General features: G+C 45.9%; 1 protein-coding gene across 1 annotated transcript in view; it reads left to right on the top strand.

The window, feature by feature from the left end:
• The window catches only part of Slit3 (slit guidance ligand 3), a 595031-nt gene that overhangs the window by 532721 nt on the left and 40451 nt on the right, over positions 1 to 21859 (top strand). The window contains exons 21-26 of the mRNA XM_052194961.1: positions 4188 to 4256; positions 6273 to 6344; positions 6932 to 7003; positions 16918 to 16989; positions 18631 to 18794; positions 21720 to 21844. Coding sequence (XP_052050921.1) covers positions 4188 to 4256; positions 6273 to 6344; positions 6932 to 7003; positions 16918 to 16989; positions 18631 to 18794; positions 21720 to 21844 — 574 coding nt within the window. The remainder of the gene's footprint in view (positions 1 to 4187; positions 4257 to 6272; positions 6345 to 6931; positions 7004 to 16917; positions 16990 to 18630; positions 18795 to 21719; positions 21845 to 21859) is intronic.

Below are 21859 nucleotides of genomic sequence, written 5' to 3'. Positions count from 1 at the left end.
TACCATGAGGTGCTGAGAAGAAGGTATATTCTTTTGACTTAGGATGAAATGTTCTATAGATATCTATTAAATCCATTTGGTCCAAAACTTGTTAGTTTAACTGTGTCTCTGTTTAGTTTGTGTTTTCTCTGATCTGTCCATTGAGGAGAGTGGGTTGTTTAAGTCACCCACAATTATTGTGCAGGGTGCGATGTATGCTTTAAGCTTTAGTAAGGTTTCCTTTACAAATGCAGGTGCCCTTGTATTTTGGGCATAGATGTTCAAAATTGAGAGTTCTTCCTGGTAGATTTTTCCTTTGATGAGTATAGATTTCCTTCTGTGTCTTTTTTATGCCTTTTGGTTGAAAGTCTATTTTACTGGATATTAGAATGGCTACTCCAGCTTGTTTCCTGGGACCATTTGCTTGGAAAACTGTTTTCCAGCCTTTTACTCTGAGGTAGTGTTTGTCTTTGACACTGAGATGCGTTTCCTGTATGCAGCAAAATGTTGGGTCTTGTTTACATATCCAGTCTATTAGTCTATATCTTTTTAGTGGAGAATTGAGTCCATTGATGTTAAGAAATATTAAGGAATAGTGATTGTTGCTTCCTGCTATTTTTTATGTAATTTTTATGTTTGTGTGGTTATCTTCTTTTGGGTTTGTTGAAAGAAGATTACTTTCTTGCTTTTTCTTGTGTGTAGTTTCCCTCCTTTTGTTGGTGCTTTCCATTCATTATCCTTTGAAGAGCTAGATTTATGGAAAGATACTGTGTAAATTTGTTTTTGTCATGAAATACATTGGTTTCTCCATCTATGGTAATTGAGAGATTTGCAGGATATAGCAGTCTGGGTTGACATTTGTGTTCCCTTAGGGTCTGCATGACATCTGCCCAGGCTCTTCTGGTTTTCATAGTCTCTGGTGAGAAATCTGGTATAATTCTGATAGGTCTACCTTTATATGATACTTGTCCTTTTTCCCGTACTGCTTTTAATATTCTTTCTTTGTTTAGTACATTTGGTGTTTTAATTATTATGTGACAGGAGGAATTTCTTTTCTGGTCAAGTCTCTTGGTCAAGTTCTGTAGGTTTCTTGTCTGTTCATGGGCATCTCTTTCATTAGATGAAGGTTAGTGAAGTTTTCTTCTATAATTTTGTTGAAGACATTTACTGGCCATTAAGTTGGAAATCTTCACTCTCTTCTATACCTATAATCCTTAGGTTTGGTCTTCTCATTTTGTCCTGGATTTCCTGGATGTTTTAGGTCAGGAGCTTTTTGCATTTTTCATTTTCTTTGACTGTAGTATCGATGCTTTCTATGGTATCTTCTACATCTCAGATTCTCTCTTCTATCTCTTGTAATCTGTTGTTGATGCTTGGATCCATGACTCCTGACTTCTTTCCTAGGTTTTCTTTGTCCTGAGTTGTCTCCCTTTGTGATTTCATTATTGTTTCTACCTCCTTCTTTAGATCTTGGATGGCTTTGTTTAATTCCTTCACCTGTTTTGTTGTGTTTTCCCTTAGTTCTTCAAGGGCTTCTCCCTGTTTACTTGTGTTCTCCTGTATTTCTTTAAAGGAGTTATTTATTTCCTTCTTGAAGCCCTCCATGAAGCCCTCCATCAGTATCATGACTTGTGATTTTAAATCCAAATCTTGCTTTCCTGGTGTGTTGGGGTATCCAGGACTTGCTGTTGTAGAAGAATTGGGTTTGGATGGTGCCATATTGCCTTGATTTCTGTTAGCAACATTCCTACGTTTACCTTTTGCCATCTGATTATCTCTGGTGTTAGTTGGTCTTGCTGTCCCTGGCTGGTGCTTGCCCCACCTGTGTGTCTGCAGGCCTATCTCAGCAACCCTGGGTGACCTGTTTTCCCCTGGCACAAATTGCTGTGGTGTTACCAAGTTCCTGGGTGCAGGTGGAGTCCTGGTGGGGTATGTCCCAAGAAACTCTACTCTGGTGATCCCTGTCACAGGAGCAAAGATGGCAGCCGAGACCCACTCTTTTACAGTTGTATTTGGGTATGTAGCTCTGTGGCCCTGATAAACTCTGGATGCAGGCTGTATTGGCTGTCTCCTCCGTGCCACTGGATGTATAGCTGGCTTCCTGAGCCACTTGGAGATGGCACTGGATGTTCCCAATCTAAAGGTGGAAACTGGAAGGCTCCTGCCAGAGACCTCCAAACAGGATCCTCCGATCTGCAGGACCCATCTCACCTGTGCAGGCTGCCTCCTCCACACTTGCTGCTGGGTGTATCCATCTAACTCTTGATGTAAAAATCCCAATACAAAAACCTAAGTAACACAAAAAACCAAGACAACCCATCTCCTCCAAAAACTACCAGTCCCAGAGAAGCGGCCCCCAGTGAGAGTGACTTAGACAAAGTACCAAGAGTTCAAAATGGCAATCTTAAGTACATTCAGAGAAATGAAAGAGCACATGAATATACTCCTGGATGATTCTGGGAGAACACAGGCTGCAGTCCTGATGGTTAGCACTGAGATGACAAAGGAAGACTAGTGGAAGGATTGGAGGAGACAAAAGAGGAGGAAGGGATGGTGGTTAGATAAAGGTCGATAAAAAGAAAGAGAAAAGTGGAGATATTTTGTCTGATATTGTAGAACAGCCCCATCTTTCAGGGAGATGAGCACAGAGGCCCTGCACATCAGACCAGATTATGTTTTGGGGGAGAGGAATAAGGATAGGGGTGAGCAGAGCGCGGAATGAAGCCAAGGAGGTGGCCTGCTCAAACGGCAGGACAGAAACCTGCACAGAAACTGAGTCTCCGAGAACTGACTCAACTCCACCTAGACCCTCCCAGCCCCTGGAACCCTGTCTCCCCTCCTGGACTTCCTCTGATGCTCCCATTCTCCCTGCTCAGTCTTCCTGTGAGTGATCAGAGGACAGCTGCTGTCCTGGACAGTACTTCATGATGCAGTCTCAGGAGCTGGTCCCACCTCTTTAATTTCCCTCGGGGCACTGTTTGTGAGTGCTGACTCGGGCCCTGTGCAGCCCTCATCAGTGTCCTATGTGCTGCTGGGAGTCATGGTGAACATTTTTGTGTACACTTTGGTTCCCGCCAAATTTTCTGCTTGAATATCCTGCAGATCTGACACGGATTTTCTCTTCCTACGTCACAATGTCCTCGTTGTCAGGTTTCAGAACATAGTCTTACACATCTTGCTGGGTATTTCTCAAGTGTGGTTCATTGAGGGTTTGGGGCTGTTAAGTTCCCACAGCAGCAAATGTCTTTTTTTTTGGGGGGGGTAGTTTTTTTCGAGACAGGGTTTCTCTGTGTAGTCCTGGCTATCCTGGAACTAACTCTGTAGACCAGGCTGGCCTTGAACTCAGAAATCCGCCTGCCTCTGCCTCTCAAGTGCTAGGAGTAAAGGCGTGTGCCACCACTGCCCGACTGCAAATGTCTCTTTAAAGTGTTATTTCCCTTCTCCTCTGTGGGCTTCCAGTACTGAGCACCCAGCACCAAGGGCCGGTTTCCCACGGTGTCCCCTGAAAATGCTTCTGCTGTGCATGCATGTGTGAGTGCATGCATGCATGTGTACGTGTGTGCCTGTACACATGTGTCCTTTTCCCTAGCTGTCCAGTATTCCTTTTCTTCTGGTTGTTTTTTAGCTTACCCAGTTAATTCCCTGGAGGCTCTCATAGACTGTCCCTCAGTATCACCTGACATCTTGTGTCTCTCTCGGTTCCTTACAAAATTGAGTTCATAAGACAAATCATGGCTCAGTTTCCCAACCATCCTCCAGGGGCTGGGTAAAAGCTGTGTGGCATTGTCAGGGAGACCTGGGTTCTTATTCTAGATCAAACCACTTGCTTTCTGTGTAACCCTGAACAGGCAGTCCCGCAACTCTATTGCTGCTACTCTGATATAGTGATATGTCAGCATCATGTGAGGGCTTCATTTATTAATATTAAACAACTCTGCACTGGATGCATACCTACTTTGGGTCAGCAGCATCAAGAGCCCTACTAGGATACAGTGGCGGGCAATTTTAGCAAAAACCTTGCCATCATGTAATAATGCTATCACTCTAGTAGAGAAAAATATCACCAATTGTGTGATCATACAGTAGACAATGATGACAAATGGGCGGGGTGGGGGGCAGATACAAAAAAGAAACAGAGTGAGGCCTCACAAAGATTGTGACCAGGATAATGTCCTTCCCACTGCTATAACTCTGCACCTCTCTTTCAGGTACCTGGAAGGAAACCATTTAACAGCAGTGCCCAAAGAGTTGTCCGCCTTCCGACAGCTGACACTTATGTAAGGAGCCTGCCACTAGCCAGGCATTTGTTTCTCCTTTCTGGGGTGGTGTAGGACAGGGCTGTAGAGACTAAGGGAAAACAGTGCTTTGGCAAGTGTAGCACTTCTCAACCAGCATGCCTGTAGGGTGTGGGGAGAGGCAGATAACTGGGGTGAAGCATGGACCAGGCTGAGGTGGGAGGGTTTGCCCAGTGAGGCTGTGTGCAGAAATAGCCAAGGCATGTCATCATGGGCTGTGGACTACCTCCCTGTTGGCTTGGAGGGAGCCTCTGACCTCTCCAGGCTCCCAGCTGAATTCTGGAATTTCAGTTGCTTGCAAGCTGTGGCCTCGCTTAGCTCTTCCAGGAGCACAAACAAGCATTTCTTCAAGTCCCTTCTTTGGTTTCCTAGAAAATGTCTCAAGTGATGGTTTAAACCAAGGACCTTCAATAATAGCTGCTGCAGGCTTTAAGCCTTCCAAGAACCTGGTAACCCTTGAGTGGGAAGCAGAGACCGCGAGGCAAGGCCCTGAGCTTTGTCCCTCCACAGCTCACTGTCTTGCCTTGGTGGGACCCAGAAGGGTAAAATTACTCCCTGGGCAAGTGGTAATAAAGGATGCCATATCTGCTTGAGAGGGCAAAGGAGCCAGTCCACAAGAGACAAGGAGGGTTCTTTCCCAATTAAAGTCAGAGTCCCACTAATGAAAAGTCCCAGAAAGCCACCATTTGGTCGCCATTTTTGTTCTCCAGAAACCAACATCTGTATGAACATTCCTCAAACTCAGAGTTATGGACATATAAAGCTAGATATCTATTGTTGTGATTATTATGAGACACTCAGCAGTGACCTTTGCCTCTATTAGATGCTAGTAGCACTTTACCCAATAGTGACAGTCAAAAATGTCTGTAGACATTGTCAAATGTCATGGCAGAACAAGAATGCCCAGTTGAGAACTACTTCTCTGCTGTGTGTGGAATTGCCCAGGGAGGAGCTATTGATGCTGTTAATCCATACTATGGCCACACCTAGATACGATGTTTATGTCAAAATATCCAGGCTGGGAACCCTGGCTTCACAAGATTTAAAAGCTCCTTGGCTGTCTCCAACGTGCAACCTTGCTTTTCTGCAAATATCACCTTGCTGTTCTAGAAATTTGTCTCTGAGAAAAAGCCAGAGGGTGTGGTTGATAGAGCTTTCTTCTCTCACCAACTTGGTTTCTCCTACCAGATGAATCAGATGGAATGAATAAACAATAGAGAGGACTGGTGACAAGAACTGATAGGAGGCTGGATGTGGTGATGCACACCAGCAGGGTTTACAGAAGGAGGTGGAGGCAAGAAGATCAGAAGTTTGAGGCCAGCCTGGGCTACACAATTTTTAGCAGTGCTGGCACAACACCTTTAATCCCAGCACTCAAGAGGCAGACAGACCCAGGCAAATCTCTAAGTTTGAGACTAGCCTGGTATACAGACTGAGGTCCAGGATAGCAGGGCTACAACAGAATAACCCTGCCTTGAAAAAAAAATTGATCGAGGGAAGAAACACACTAGAATAAGGAGAAATTGTTTTTCTTGTGTGTATGCTTTGTTAGAATAGAATGTAAGACTAGGCATGTAATTGAATGATTTAATCACTGAATGAGTAAATAAATGGATGAATGGGTGGGCTTTGATGATGTGAATGGAAAAAATAACATCTAGATCATCATGTGCATACAAAAATGGATGGGTGGGAGGGGGATAAGTGCATGAATGAAAACATACGTGGATAAATATGAGAATGGGTAAATGGAGGTGAGAGGGTATATGTCTAGACAGATGGCCAAGTATATGAGGAAGTAATAGGCAGGTGGGTGGAAGGACAGATAAATTAGTGTGTGGATAGATGGGTAAGTGTGTGTGTGTGTATGTGTGTGGGGGGTGTGTAGTAACGCACAGGTGTGTTGTAGTAACGCATGGCACACTCATGACAGTCGGTTGTGGGCTCCCTCTGGTGTGCTGACACTATCGGGTGGCTTTTCTGTTTTTCTTTATCCAGTGACCTAAGCAACAACAGTATCAGCATGCTGACCAACCACACCTTCAGCAACATGTCCCACCTCTCCACGCTGTGAGTATGAAGTCTCTTCACCTTTAACCTTCATGGGCATGGCCACCTAGTCTTGGAGCCCCAGTCCTAGGCACCTTGTTCCTGTGGTCCTCACAGCTTTGGCGGCTGTCCCGCTGAAAGGCAAACCTTAGTCATCAGGAGATGCCAAACGGAGGGGTAGGGGCCCGGCAGATGGAGGAACGAGAAGCTAATTACCTCTGAAGAAGGCTGTCTTTGGAATGCCTTCTGGGATACATGCGTGTTCTTTCCCAGTGGAGGGTTTCCTACACAATTATATTTTGCTCAGACCCATTTATTTCCCATTAGCTCTGCATGTTGTAAGCACACACCATTTGACAGTGGAGGGGGGGTGTAGGAAAGCTGATTAGAGAGCCAGTCTGCTGTGGAACATGGGGGTTGGGGGGGGCAAGCTAAGGAGCTTCCAGGAGTGGTAGGAGGTTTCTCTTCTCTCTGTATTATGGTACCTTTGTTGATATATTAAACAGGGGAAATTGGAGGATACGTTTGCTTCGACGGGTCCACTGTGTAAAGGGTGTACCCACAAGAACAGGGGTAGCCATCAGCCTCACGTTTTTTCCTTCCCACAGGATCCTGAGCTACAACCGGCTGAGATGCATCCCTGTCCACGCCTTCAACGGGCTGAGGTCGCTCCGAGTGCTGTGAGTCACTGGGCCTGGGGTCAGCTTATATAGTACTGGGTAACAGTGTGAGGTGCACAGAGCTCTCCCCTTCCCACTGCCCCGTGGGCACGGCACAGCCGTTCATTGCCACCCAGCCATCCTTGTTTACTCAAAGGGGAAAAGGGAATGAGCCTGAGTCAGCCATTCCCGAGGTTCAGCCACTCGGGAGGCACTTTGTTGTGTATCAGATAGGTTACCCTCCTCCACCCCGCCCCAGGATCAGGGTACTAGGGTACACTAACCGGTTCTTCCCCTTTCCCATGAGCACAGAGGAGGGCCCTGTGGTGAGCAGTCTGCTCACGGGTGCTCACTCTGGCTTTGGAAGGGCAAACGCCCTCTACAAGGACCCAAGATCACAAGCTGGAAGCCCACGAGCCGTCCAAGCTCAGAAGGTTGGCTTACAACATTCTTGTTCAAAACCAAAAGTTTCAGGGACGGATGTGATGGCACACATGTTTAATTCCAGTCCTTAAGAGGCTGAGGCAGGAAGAACGTGAGTTCAAACTCAGCCTAGACTAGTTAGTGACTTTGAGTCTAGCCTGGACTACTTAACAAGATCCTGTCTCAAGAAAATGTTATTTTCAAGATTTAATAAGTTGCCAGCATTTAAGTAACAGTGATGAATCGTGATTTATACATTCTCTTGGGAAGTCAAGAGCCCCCGTCATACCTGAGCTCTTCCCGCTAGTTTGCAGTCAGGTTGTATGCTCTGAGCTTCCACACTCATGCACACATACACACACATACACACACACACACACACAAACACACACACACAGATGAGCTGCACACAGGGGCTAAACGGGCTGCAGAATCCTCCTGATTCCCAAGCACGGCACTGCCCCACCCTCCCTGTCTTCTCAACCACAAAAATCAGATGATGGTGCTACTTGCCTTCCCAAATCACAGGAGGGTTAAATGAGATGCTGTGTCTAAAGCACATAGCACAGCTCTGGCTACTGCCCGTGTGGAACAAACGCTAAGATGTTATCCAGGTCTCATTAGGAGCTAGAGCAGGAGGACACTATGCCACTCCAACTCTGGGTCTGACTTGTATACCTTTCTGCCTTGTACTGCTTTATTGATAAAAAAGATGCCATGGCTTATTCCTCTGACTGTCACCTGTCCTTGAGGGATCTCCTCCTGATAGAGATGTCACCCTGCTCTTAAACACCTCAGACCCATTTATTTCTAGCCTATCAATAGTCTAAGAGTAACCCCCACATTTGAAAGGGTGAGTGAGGCCTGACCATTCCTTCTCCTCATCCTTTGGAAGAGTACTGTGAGCTTAAGGGGATGATGCCCATTTTAGAGATGGGGAAACTGAGACCTGGCTAATGAAGTAACTAGCCAAGTCTACTAGTCATGAGGTAGCTGAGTCCAGCCTCCCACCTCAGTGCCATCAACAAACAGCACCCTGCAACCTGGTCCAACTCCAGAGGCTCTGGGCTGATGTGATTTATTAAGACCTGCAAAACACCCATGTCAGCGACAGCTCCCGCCACATGTCATCCACACCGTTATTAAAAATCAATTCTCTGGGGGCAAAGAAGTGCCTGAGCTGACAGTGTGCAATCTGTTACTGTCACTTACCTGTTATCCACTTTCTCCGGGGACTTTGGGAATGGAAACATCAGTGAAACTATTTCCTTGTTTCCAAATGAATGCAGTGGTGGCTAGGGCTCATCCATCTGGCCCAAAACCAGACCAGCTCCCCCGACACTGCCTGCTGGCCCCTGTCCATCCCAGCTCCCAATCTGCCATCCGTTCAGTCTGATGCTTCTAGGGATAGGTTGGATGACAGGAGACAGAGCTGCCAGTTTTAATTGAATCTCTGTGCATGGGTTCAAGACTTGGAAGTCACTCTGATGGGGATAATTCAAAGAATCTGAAAGAGAGAAATAGGTTTTCCCTGTCCATCTGTCTGTTTCCCTGGGGGCTGTTTATGGCCTGCCAGGGTTTCTCCCCCACCCCATGTGTCCTACCCCAGCTCCACTGCCATCATGAGGTCACAGGAATACATGCCTATATTCAGCACGAGAGAGCTTGCTTCTTGAATTAAGAGTCAGCAGGCTTTAGCATGATCATTCTAGAGTCAGTGGGTCTTAGGGATAAAATCTTAGAGCCTCTCTCTCACTCTAGCCAAGCACCTCAGTGGGGAGCAACCATTTTCTGCATAAGGACCAATTCAGGAAAAATAACAGCGTTTATGGGCTACATTTTTATGATATTTGTATCCTTTCTTCTTGTAATCGCACATGTAGGAATTTACGCTGCAGAAAAACCCAAGATGAGGGAAAGGTTCTATAAATCTGGGTCTTTGTTGCATTGTTATTTTTAACCTAAATTTTAAATATTACCTACCGGGACACCAACAGGGAAATGTATAAAGAGATTACGACACAGCGAGTCAATGAAGTACAGTTATTAAAAGAGATAAAGATGAAAACTAGATGCAGCGTGGGAAAGGGCTGACTATTTAGCGATTGTGTGGGAATGGAAACTTAATTATATCTTGTAAACATTGACACCTATGAACAAAGACTAGAGGGAACAAGGTTTCCAATACTACCGGCTCAGTAACTAGTAAGGCAAAGTTAAGCAGGGATGGAGAGTCTACATAGTGACAATTTAGGGAGTTGGACAAAAGGTTAGGGGGTTGTTCGTTTTAGTGTTGTGTTGACTCATGTGTATTACTGTGGGAACATATGTGCTGCAGTGTGTGCGTGAAGGTCAGAGGACACCTTGGGTGTTGGTTATCTACATGAGGTAGATGCTCCTCTTCTTCATGGCTGTGTTCACAGGCTAGCAGCCCCTGAGCTTCCGGGGATTTTCTGGTCTCTGCATCCCATCTTGCTGTAGGAGAGGAGGGATGACAGATAAGTGCTACTGCCGGCTCTAAGTGGGTTCTGGGTATCTGGTCTCGGGTACCCACACTTATATATAAGTGCCTTGCCCAGTGAGCCACCTCTCTGGCCCCAGGTAAGTTTGTTTTCAATCAGGAATTGCATTAGCTATGTCAAATGACATTTGAGCGTTTGTATAGTCCCCTCGAGTTTCTGAGGGATTTCATTATGTTGGTGAACTCTTCAAAAGTAATGAGAGACAGTCCCATAAATGATGCTGTTTGGCACAAAGAAGAGGACCTGTGTGAAGGCTTAGCCATAGAGAAAACCCTGTTTGTGTGTGTGTGTGTGTGTGTGTGTGTGTGTGTGTGTGTGTGTGGTGTGTGTGTGTGTGCGCGCTCGCGCGTGTGTGTTGTACATATATCTTTGTCTGCCTCTGTGTATGTGTGTATGTGTGTGTGTTGTACATGTATCTCTGTCTGCCTCTGTGTGTGTGTATATGGTTATACATATATATATGTATCTCTGTCTGCCTCTATGTGTGTCTCTGTCTCTCTGTCTGCCTCTGTGTGTGTGTTTACCTATGTCTGTCTATGTGACTGACCATGTGTGTGTATCTGACTCTCTCTCTCTCTCTCTCTCTCTCTCTCTCTCCCCCCCCTGTGTATGTGCCTATGTCTTTTTCGCCTCTATCTTTCTATTTGTGTGTATATGTATGTATGTATGTATGCATGTACGTATGTCTCTGTCTCCATGTGTGCCTGTGTCTTTTTCTGTCTCTGTTTCTGTGTATGTGTGTTTCTCTCTCTCTCTCTCTCTCTCTCTCTCTCTCTCTCTTTCTCTCTGTTTTTTCTCTTTCTCTCTCTCTGTGTCTGTCTATCTGTATGTATATATGTGTGTCTGTCTGTCTCTCTTTCTCTGACTCTGTTTCTGGTCTCTCTGTCTCTCTGCCTGTCCCTGTCTCTTTCTCTATGTGTGTATGTATTTTGTGTGTGTGTGTGTGTGTATTACTGTGTCTCTGTGTGTGTTTATGTGTGTGTGTATTGATGAAAACAACTGAATATATGTGAGGGTGCTCGTGAGCCCCAGTATAAAACATTGCGTGAGAAAAAAAAGGTATTTTTTTCTACTTCACTTTCTATGTAAAATAGCTAGCAAGGACATTCTTGTGGGCGTTCTTGTTCTTCTTTGGGGATTTGCATACTCTTAGGGATCTTTGCCCCACACAGAGTCACATGCCTTGTGTGTATATGTGTGTGGTCCTAAATGTCACTCCCCAACCCCACACAGTGGCACCTGGAATCAGTTAGGACAGGGAGGGCTGCTGCAGTCAGTGTGTACTGAGGGAGAGCCTGAGGTATCATTCATCCCCCTTCAGGTCCTTAGCTTCTCATCCTTGAAGTAAAACTGCACTGTTGACACCCATGAGGAGGTAAGCCAGCCTGAAGACCTCGTATGGGGCCCCCATGAAGGGCTCCAGATGCTCTTGATTTGGTGACCTCCCCAAAAGGGACCTCACTGCCTCACCAGAGAGCCAGCCCACCTCTGACAGCCTTGGTCCTTAGCAGATGCTGGTGGTGGGCTGAGAGGTGGTACCAGTGGCCTCCAGACCATGGCATAGCCTCAGTCCTTGCAAACCAAGCAAAAAGTAAAGATAGAAATTTAGCAGGAACTTCCCAACAAAGAGAAAGTCTCTCTAAACCTATCACCTCAGAGACATTAAAGTATAGCTACCTGTTCACTCCCTAGCGCCTTCTGTCATTGAACAAGCTGTGGTGACACCTGGGAGGTGGGTGCAGGCAGTGAGGAGACAACTGCTGACCTCTGAAGAGGGGAAGCTGTCAAGCTGAGAACCATTCGCATCCCAGGGTGGCACCTGGGAAAAGAGCCTCGCCACAGGGAAGCCGTCTCTGCACCCTGCCTTTCTTGAAGCTCTCGGAAAGGACAGCCCTGTCTGCAATGCCACCACTGGTGTTTGTTACGTCTTCATTATGCACTGCCCAAGGGATAAGGGCTTTGCGGTCATTATCATAGTTTTTCCCCCATGAGGAACATGCCTCTATTTATCCCCATTGAGCTTACGAGTAAACTGAGCTACGTGAGGGTAAGTGACTTCTTCTGAGAGAACACAGTGGGAATTTGAACCCAGGACTGTTTGCTCTCCAAGGCTGAGACGAAGAAGCCAGTGAGGCTCACCTAAGGAGAGAAGGGACTAAAGAACATTCCAGAGGCTGACAGTGTGGACACCCTCTACAAAGACCTTAAAATCAAGGAAAAGCATGGAGGCTGGAGAGCTGACTCAGTGGGAGAGGGCGTTTGCCACTCTCGCAGAGGACCGGAGCTCCGTTCTCAGCACACACATCAAGTGACTCACGACAGCCTCTAACTGCAGCTCTAGAGGCACCAACTCCGTCTTCCAGACTCACGTGGAAGTAAAATAAAAACCTTGTATGAAAGGACAAGTGTGTTAGGAGGCTCACGGGAACTAACAAGTGTGGCCGCAGGGCGGATTTCATGTTAGAAGCAAGAATGTGGCCGAATCACCACAAGGATGCACAGAACCAAAGGCGGAACCCATCTCTGGGCTTACCTGCGGCCTTCCTGTCACCCTCCCAGCCTCCCGTTTACCTGCCTTTAGACTCCAGCATCTCCTTCTCTACTTGAAGAATGGGGCATTGTTGATTGACAGGTTGAAGTGTTTTCACCCTTTCCCAGAGAAGCTTCAAGCAGAATTAAAAGGTTGTGATTTGGGGAACGTGGAGGGAGGGAGAGCAGGCCTGAGTAGTCAGATCTGGGAAGAGTCTAAAGAAAGAAGAAAAACTGATAGAAATATATTGCAGGAAAATACTTTTTAAATTAAAAAAATAAAGGTGGGGTCAGATAGAAGACCTGGGAACCCCTGGGATCCTCTGCCGGGGGTTCACTTTATCTTGACTCCAGCCCAGAAATGGAGCCCTGTGGCTCACTGCTGCCTTAAAGTTGGTGGAAAATATAATCACAGGCCTCTGCTTTGTCTGAGCAATGCGTTGAGAGAACTGACCTCAAAATAAGCCCAAGAACATTGTCGGGGGTGGGGTGGGAGGTGGGGGGTGGGGTCCCACAGCATCTGGAGCCTTTCCAGCTTTGAATTTTCACAGCTGGCTTATCAAATAAGTCGTGTTATAAGGCACCCTTCCTGGCCAGTGGAGAGGAGATCAGCTCAATGCACCTTCGACAATTAAAAAAAAAAAAGTATATATCCCTCAAGGAAATGAGAAGCTCAGGGCAGACAGAGGCTCTGGGACTGAGACGCCTCAGAAGTGCAGCTGTCTCGCCCCTCAGCCCTCTCTCATGGATGGGTTTCCCGCCCAGCTGTGGTACACTTACCATTCTGACCAGCAGAGCATCGTGACAGGCTGCGCGGTTTCGTTCTAGTGGCTCAGAAGCCAGCAAAATGAAGCCTCCCCTCACTTCTGAGTTCCAGAGGGGGCCCCACGGGTATCTGTCTCTCACCGGCCCTAAAGGGAGGCTCCTCCTGTCCCTCTGAAGGTGTGGGTGTGCCCATGCTGGAATGAATGGATAATGGAGAGGTGTTGAGAGACGTGGATGTGTGCGTGTATACAGGAGCCACACGAACCACAAAGATACAAGATGGCTGAAGCTTACACCTCCCAGTGGAGGGGGACACTGAGTAGGCAGTAGGTACTATTGCTATAGTACAATCTCAGAGGGGTAACAAATGCTGTTTAGGAGACACAGATGGAGAACCACTGCCCTAGAATGAGAGGAGAGATCCCTCGCACTTTTCTAAGGTCATTGGAAGAGCAGAGAGAACTTCAAGCCAAGTTCACTTCCAGAGAGGTATACAGGAACAGAGAGCCACACGAGAAGGCACACGCATCCACTCCTCCATCATCGTTGAGAATGGTGATTTACATGCCTCAGTCCTTCCCTGGGGCCCAGTCCAGGACCAAGAGCCTGCAGCATCGGTGGACTGCAACTCAGTTGTCCTTGTAAATCATAGCCCATTGGTCTGCAGGTCTGAAGACCTCGGCAGCTCAGCTCATAACAACTGGGAGCAAGACTTGAAGATATCACATCCAAAGCTGTTGTCGGGTGCCTCAGTGTTTTTCTGTTAAAGCTTCATCACCCTGATGGCGTTGGCAGCCTTGTTCCCAAATGACCTACCGTGGATCTGCCAAACAGCATGCAACAGGAAAGGCACCCAAGTCAATAGCAGGCTGGGGCTCATGTGAAGCAGGGAGAGGGATTCCACTAAGCACACTGGGAAGAGATGGGCACTGCCTGGAGGACCACTCCTTCCAGCTGTCGCAGGTGCCCCCAAGTAAAGGACAGCTTGCACCTGGCAAATCACCCCAAGAATGGGCTGGCATGAAGATGACAATGGAGGGCTGTCTGAGGAGGAAGGAGAATTCTAGATCATTCGTTCTCACCCTTCCTAATGCTGTGACCCTTTGATACAGCTCCTCACGTTGTGGTGACCCCCAACCATAAAATGATTTTCCTTGCTGCTTCATAACTGTAATTTTGCTACTGCCACGGATCATAATGTAGATATCTTTGAAGATAGAGGGTTGCCATGGGGCTGCAAGCCACAGATTGAGGACCTCTGGTCTAGGGTGTAGTTCTGCATGTACAAGGCCCTGAGTATTTTATAGTAGAAGGGAAATTGAGTCCTTACTGAAAGCAATAGGAAAAAAACCACTCGCCCTTTTCCCATGAACTGTAACCTTTGGAATCTCAGGTCTCACCCCAGACCCAGATGATGTAGGTCAGACTCAGAAATGTGAAGTTTTACTCCCTTCTAGCATATACTCATCACGCAGGGCAGTGGGTTTCATTGTGATAATCCCAAGCATGCACCTAGCATGTCGTAATCATATTCACACCTCATTTTCTTCTTGTCTGCTTACCTCTCTCACTGGTCACCTTCCTTTTCCCACCAGCTTCTAATTTCATGGTACCTTAGTTGTTCATGCGATACATTGATGTATTCCTGACAGGAGCCGTTAACCAGTAATTCCTTGGTGTTATGGAAAGGAGTATAGATGTGGGGAGTTTTTTTAAATACTTTTAAATTTTTATGTTGTTATTTTATGTGTATTGGTGTTTTGCCTGCCTATATGCCTGTGTACCACACGTGTGAGTTATGGACAGTTGTGAGCCACCATGTGGTTACTGGGAATCAAACCTGGTTTCTCTGGAAGAGCAGTCAGTGCTCCTAACTAATGAGCATCTCTCCAGCCCCTAAAGCTGAGGAGGTTTTGGTTGTGGTTTTGGTTTTGGTTTTGGTTTTGGTTTTGGTTTTGGTTTTGGTTTTGGTTTTGTAAACATGAGCAGGAGTGCCTTACCAGTGGCTATGCCACTGTAGAAAAGGTTGCTCCCTCTCCTAGAAACCTCTAGATCACCACAGAAGGATGGGGTCTCAAGAACCCTTCCTACCTGTTAGTGGTATATAAATCTTCAAGGAAGGATAGAGCCCCCACCCCCATCCCTTCCCTGACCATCTAGATGGAAAGTTGATGGGTCCAGTCAGTCTTGTGTAGATCTATACAAGGAATCATAGATGCTTTGAAGCCAAGAATGCATCAGCCAGATCCTTCCGGAAGTTAACCACCTCCCCCCACGTTCCCAAGTTCTCACAGATTTCCCCAAGCCACAGATGGGTTCTTGTAGATATCCACCTGTGCCTGAGCACTCAGTGGCCACTTAGTCTCAGCACTTTGGTAGTTATGTCTCGACAGTTACCACTGGGTCAGTACAGAAGGAACCTCCTCTGACCAGTTGTAACAACAACACTAAAACTTGAAGCGTGGTTATCTAGAAGGTACTTTAATGGGCATGTTGTATCCGCTTATAAAAACCAGCCCAAAAAAAAAAAAAAAACCACAATAGTAGATTCCCCCATGACCTCTGCTGCCATGGGATTTTGGCCAGGTTTATATTACCAAACCTGAATTCCAACGTGGGTCAAGCCTCAGTTCAAAACACACACACAACTGATTTGTTACTGTTTTGCCAGTGGGCACATGATGCCTGGCCAGTCAGTCCTCTAGAACATACAGTCAACAGTTATCTCCTTCATAGCAGCCAGAATAACTGTCTGACACTTACGAGAGCTAGCCACTGCGGAGGGGACTTCCAGGTCCATTCCAGTCTACCCTGTGCCCTATGCCCTAAGCCCAGAGCGTGTGGCATCTCCTCCAACAATACAGGCTTCTCATCTAATTCTGATGGGCCGTACCTGTGATGTTTGGGGTCCTTGGGCCACCAAACACTGGGACTTTCCCTTAGTAACCTGTGGCTTCTTGGAGCCAATAGTACCTCCCACACATGGTACCTCCATTCAGACTCTTTATTGTTTTAAAGTAAGTAAATATGAGGTGTCCTTTATGACTCTTTCATACATCTTTAGTTTGGGTTGATCTTCCCACAGTCTTCTTCTCTCTCCTGTATCCCTGTCCCCCATTTTCCCTGTCACTCACCAGTTAGCACTTAGAAAATATTCCATTCTTTCTGCATAATCTAAAACATGAGCGTGACGACCTGACCATTGGTCATTCTCATTTAACCATTCAGAAACACAGGCTCAAGAGAGATTAAGCCATTTTGCCCAAGGCCATACAGCTGGTAAGTGGCAGAGACAGAGTCTGAAAGCAAGCAGTCTGGCTCCAGAACAGATGGATTAGCCACTATCAGAATACAGAACAGATAGTATTAGCCACAGTTGATCAAGCACAGAACATCATCTCTGGAACTCTGATGGTTCCATTATTCAGGTGTGAAAACTGAGATCCAGAAAAGCACCTTATCCCTGAGTCTCCCCCGGGTTCATAGAGTTTGAAAGTCCATCCTCGTCCCTGCCAAGCCCTCAGCCCCTCCACCCCTGCTGTTGCTCTAGACAGAGTGATGTCCGTGCCCCTCAACAATGGCAGCACCAACTGATATCATGAGCTGTGGGGCCCTGGGAACCACAGAAGGGTGGCTGGGCTGGGGGAGTTTGGTGGCTCACTGGGGTCACTCACTAACCTGTGCCTTCTGCCTCAGAACTCTCCATGGCAACGACATTTCCAGTGTTCCTGAAGGCTCCTTCAATGATCTGACATCTCTTTCCCACCTGTAAGTAGCCTCTTTCTTAAGGTGCATTGGTTCAAATCGGAACATGGTAATGGCTACAGTCTGTGTATATTCCGTCCTTGTGTTAGGCATTTGGCCCTCCATATGTGCAGAGAGCTGGCTCTAACCAGTAACCCACAAATGCCAAGTCACTTATGCACAGGGAGGTGGCATATGCGTAGAACACCACACATTCTCCTGTGGGCTGGAAATCGTCTCTGGACTACTTAACATACCTAGTACAATTGTAAACTCTTTGTAGATAATGATTATACTATATTGAGTGTAGAATAAGGACCCAAAAATGGGTTTACGTGTATTCATTACACGTAAAACTTTTAAAAATAAACCCCCAAAGTGGGTTTATATGTATTCACTACACATTAAACTTTTAAAAATTATTTTTGACCTGTTGTTGGTTAGACCTGCAAATAGGGAACCTGAGATTCAGAAAATGGAAGGGGGATTATTTTGAGATACTGTATTCAAACTGTACACAGTGTTTTGTTTCAGAAGCCTTCGAAGGCATCTATCCTGTCAAACAGTGTAAATGTTTGAACCCTCACTATACCCTAAACTATTATAGTTTTTACAGCATTAAGGTGCTTTATTCCAATCCACATATCTATGGATATATAATACATATATATATATGTATATATATATAATATATATATGTATATGTGTATATATATAATACATATATGTATATGTGTGTATATATGTATATGTATGTATATGTGTGTATATATATATATGAATGATGAAATTCAGACTTAGGAAAGTTAAAGCATTTTTCCTGAGGCTATACAGCCAGCAGGTAGTCAACTCCATGTCTGATTCCAGTGGGCATATTCTCAACCAATCTGTAGTCCTTTCTTATTCCACTCGGGGAACTTGAGACCATAAATGGTAGGTGAGTAACTGAAAGCTACCCACCATGCCAGTGAGACTTCAGAGTAGAGCTCAGTCCCCTGACTCCCAGGCCAGCCCTCTTTGCCTAGCTAGTACTCTCAGATAGTTTCTGGGTACCTATCTCTGTTGGTAAGACTGTATATATTTTAATTATTTTCACGTTGTATGCATAGGCTACAGCACTGACATGTATGCATTCTATAAATCAAACGTAGAAATGGCAGAGAATAGGATTTTTACAAAAATGAATTGTACTCTTTTCTTCCGGATCACGTTGGAGAAGTTTGGGGTGAACTGTGGCTCACCCCGACCCATATCTTCAATCTCATAGACTTGAAGCTGCTTCCTGAATCTGGGTCTTGGAACGAGTCTTCAAAGAACAAATCGTCTAACAGACCCATTGCTTGAGAGCCACATGAAAAGGTGGCCAGAGGTCTGGAATGTGTCCCCAGAGAGCCAGGACTGGAGGAGAGTTCAGGACAGAACTTTCTAGAGCAGTGAGAACAAAGCCTCAGAAATGGGAAGTCACTTAGGTGGGGACGGAACATCTACTGAATTGGAAATAGACTCTGGAAACTTCAATTTTTTTTTCCTTAGTGGAGATGTGTCTTCTAGCCTGCACACCAGACTCCTATAGTTTAGGATCAAAACCTTGAGTTTTCAGAGAGCCACAGAGTCTGTAGGCCAGGCCAGGCCAGGCAAGGCCTAACTTCCTCTTCTGCTTTCCAGGGCCCTGGGAACCAACCCTCTCCACTGTGACTGCAGTCTGCGTTGGTTATCAGAGTGGGTAAAGGCTGGATACAAGGAGCCTGGCATTGCCAGATGCAGTAGCCCTGAGTCCATGGCAGATAGACTCCTGCTCACCACCCCCACCCACCGGTTCCAGTGCAAAGGTAGGTGTCGCCTGCCCACATCTCTGCCCTCGCAAGAGCTGCTGTGTATCTGACATCTAAGCACACGTGGCTTGCAAAAACGCAGCTTATCTCATGCATATAACACAGGTATTACTGTATATCGTATCTCTACTTCTAATGCATTGTAAATGCCGTATACAACGTTGTTGTGTTGTGTTGTTTAGGGACTAATGAACAGTACATGGTAAATGTGGGTACAATTTTGATCCAGATATTTATGGTCTGTGGTTGGCTGAATCTTCAGAATCTGCTTGTAAGAGATCCATTAATATAGAGGGTTCACTGTCCTCACTGGCTCCTTCTCCATATATTGTCTATAACTGGGACCATCTCTAACCTCATTCCTCACCCAGTAATATTAGCATTCACATCGTACTGCCTCAGGATTCTTATGTATGTGACTTTTAATAATTTTTACATTTGTTGCTTTCTCTCTCTCTCTCTTTTCCCGTGTGTGTGTGTGTGTGTGTGTGTGTGTGTGTGTGTGTGTGTGGTGTGTGCAAACACATACTCAGTACAGTTTATATATGAAGGTCCAAAGACCACTTGTGGGAACCAGTTATGTCCAGTTATGGACTCCAGGGACTGAACTCGGGTCCTCAGGCTTTGTGGCAAACACCTTCATCTACTGGGCCATCTTGTCCCTGAACATGTGAATTTTACTGACTCATTATAATGATTCACTCCTGAGTTTTTACATGGCAGGGTCTGTGTTAGACGTGTTTATTTGATTTTTGGTTTTGTTTTATTGTATGTGTGTACAATGTAGCTGCCCTCAGACACACCAGAAGAGTGCATCGGATCCCATTACAGATGGTTGTGAGCCATCATGTGGTTGATGGGAATTGAACTTTGGACCTCTGGGAGAGCAAGCAGTCAGTGCTCTTTACCACTGAGCCATTTCTCCAGCCCTTAGATGTGTTTTTATTCATCATTTTATTTAACACATTAACATTTACTTATTTAACATATTAACATTATTATTTAATTTTTGTGATTAACTCTCCAACATTTTTATGAGTAAATATCTATAATAACCTCATGTTAAATATTTAGAGCAGCTAAGTCTTAAAGAAGTTGAATGAACTCTCCCCACTTGGTGATGTTGAGGGTCAAACCCAGAGCCTTGCTTATCTTGACAGGCATCTCCCTCTGGGCCACATCTGTATCCCAAATTAATTCATAAGAACACAGCAATAGGACCCTGACTCTTCCTAGCTCTAGAACATGGGCTTCTGACCTGCACAGCTGCTGTCTCAACACAGCCTACTCAACTGTTTCTTGATTGAAAATCTTCACAGTGTTTCCATTTTCCCTCTTAGGGTGGATACATGAAGGTGTTCCTCTGGTTAACACTGTATCCTTAGATAAGAGTCAGAGACTCAAAATGATTGGCTCCAAATATGTTTGTTGCCTTCGAACAGTTTGCAGAATCGATTTCCAAAATGGCTAATGGGCTTGCGCTCTCATTAGTGCCCTCTGAGCGCCTTTTTCTTAAAGAACCATGTTCCCTTGTCTCACTTTATAGTCAGAGTATCGCCTTTATTTTATCTGCCCGTAATTTTGAGGCATCCTGAATTTAATTTCAGAATCTATCTTGCATCTGCATTGAGCATTCGCCTGTCAATGCCCTTTGCTCAGTGCAGAGAATCTCAATGTTCAGTTTTTATTTTCCCTTTAAAACTGCGCAGTGTCCCATGTGGCTGCTGAAAGCAGAAAACATTCCATTGATTTAAAGCTAATTTTAACTTTCTGCCTCCTGCTTCTGAGACATCTGATCTGATACTAGAGGGACTCAAATGGCCCTGGGATAGTGGTGCTCAGTCTTGGCAGGAATCACCTGCAGAGCTTTAAAAATCGCTACTCAAGGGCAGGGGTAGAACTGGGTGGAACTGCCTAACCTATAAAGTTGGGTTGGATCCCCAGTACTTGAAAAATAACATTGGATCTGGGTCTGACCATCTTTGAGTTACAATCTAGGCATGGGATTTAGGCTGGTTCTGACTGGTCCTTGTGTGTCAAGAGAAATCTCTGTGCCTCACGAACCCCTCAGTCAGAGGCAAGCATGGGCAGGTGTTTCCTCTCATTCTGATGTGAGCCCAAGTTGGACCTGTTGGTTTCTGAGCTTCCTGGGGCCAATCTGTTCATCTACCTACAAATAGACACTCCTCAGAGTGATTCTCAACCCAACTCCAGGTTAAGAATTGTTAGCTCCAGGCTAGTTAAAGTTATTGTATTAAATAGAACATATGCACACTCACACACACACACACACACACACACACACATCCATGACTCATTATCAAAGCTGTCTACAGTAGGAGCAGTAGGAGACATAGTCCTTTTATGCAAATCTCTATGTGGGGACAAAGACCTCCTTCCAGCTCCCCCCACCCCAAAAAAGAACACAGTCAAAACTTCCATGGGTGACAAAGGCAAAGAGCTCCCATTAGCATCTTTCTGTGTGACAGCATCTCCCCTAAGGTCTTGAAGAAAGGACTCTCCTTGTGTGCCTTGGCATCCCTCCTTGGCTATTCTATGGGCAATGGCTTGGCAGGGGCAGAGAAGGTCGAAACAGAGCCTGTGCTGAGAACTTCCTGGAATAGAAGCTACACAGGAGGGTTCTAATTATGGTGCACTGTTTGCAGATTAGCACCCAAATCGGATCAGGCTAATTACAGTAATTGATTTGACTGCAGAAGTGTTGCTGTATGATGCCCCGCTGTGATTCTTACTCACTGGACAGTCGTTGAATTAATGGGACTCTCTCCAGATGGATGTACAGCCTCAAGAGAGCCAGCGGCCCTCTGGGCCCAGAGATGGGAGGGCGCCAGAGCCGAGAGGAAGGGAGGGGAGGTAGCCTACTCACGGAGCTGCTACCCACTCTCTGGCTTTGTCACTCAGGGCCGGTGGACATTAACATTGCAGCCAAGTGCAACGCCTGCCTCTCCGGCCCGTGCAAGAACAACGGCACGTGCACTCAGGATCCTGTGGAGCAGTACCGCTGTACCTGCCCCTACAACTACAAGGTAAGGCAGGAGGCT

This window comes from Apodemus sylvaticus, chromosome 10 (genome assembly GCF_947179515.1).
Source record: "Apodemus sylvaticus chromosome 10, mApoSyl1.1, whole genome shotgun sequence".
In the NCBI taxonomy this organism is placed as follows: domain Eukaryota; kingdom Metazoa; phylum Chordata; class Mammalia; order Rodentia; family Muridae; genus Apodemus; species Apodemus sylvaticus.
This window is presented reverse-complemented; position numbering and strand designations above follow the sequence as displayed.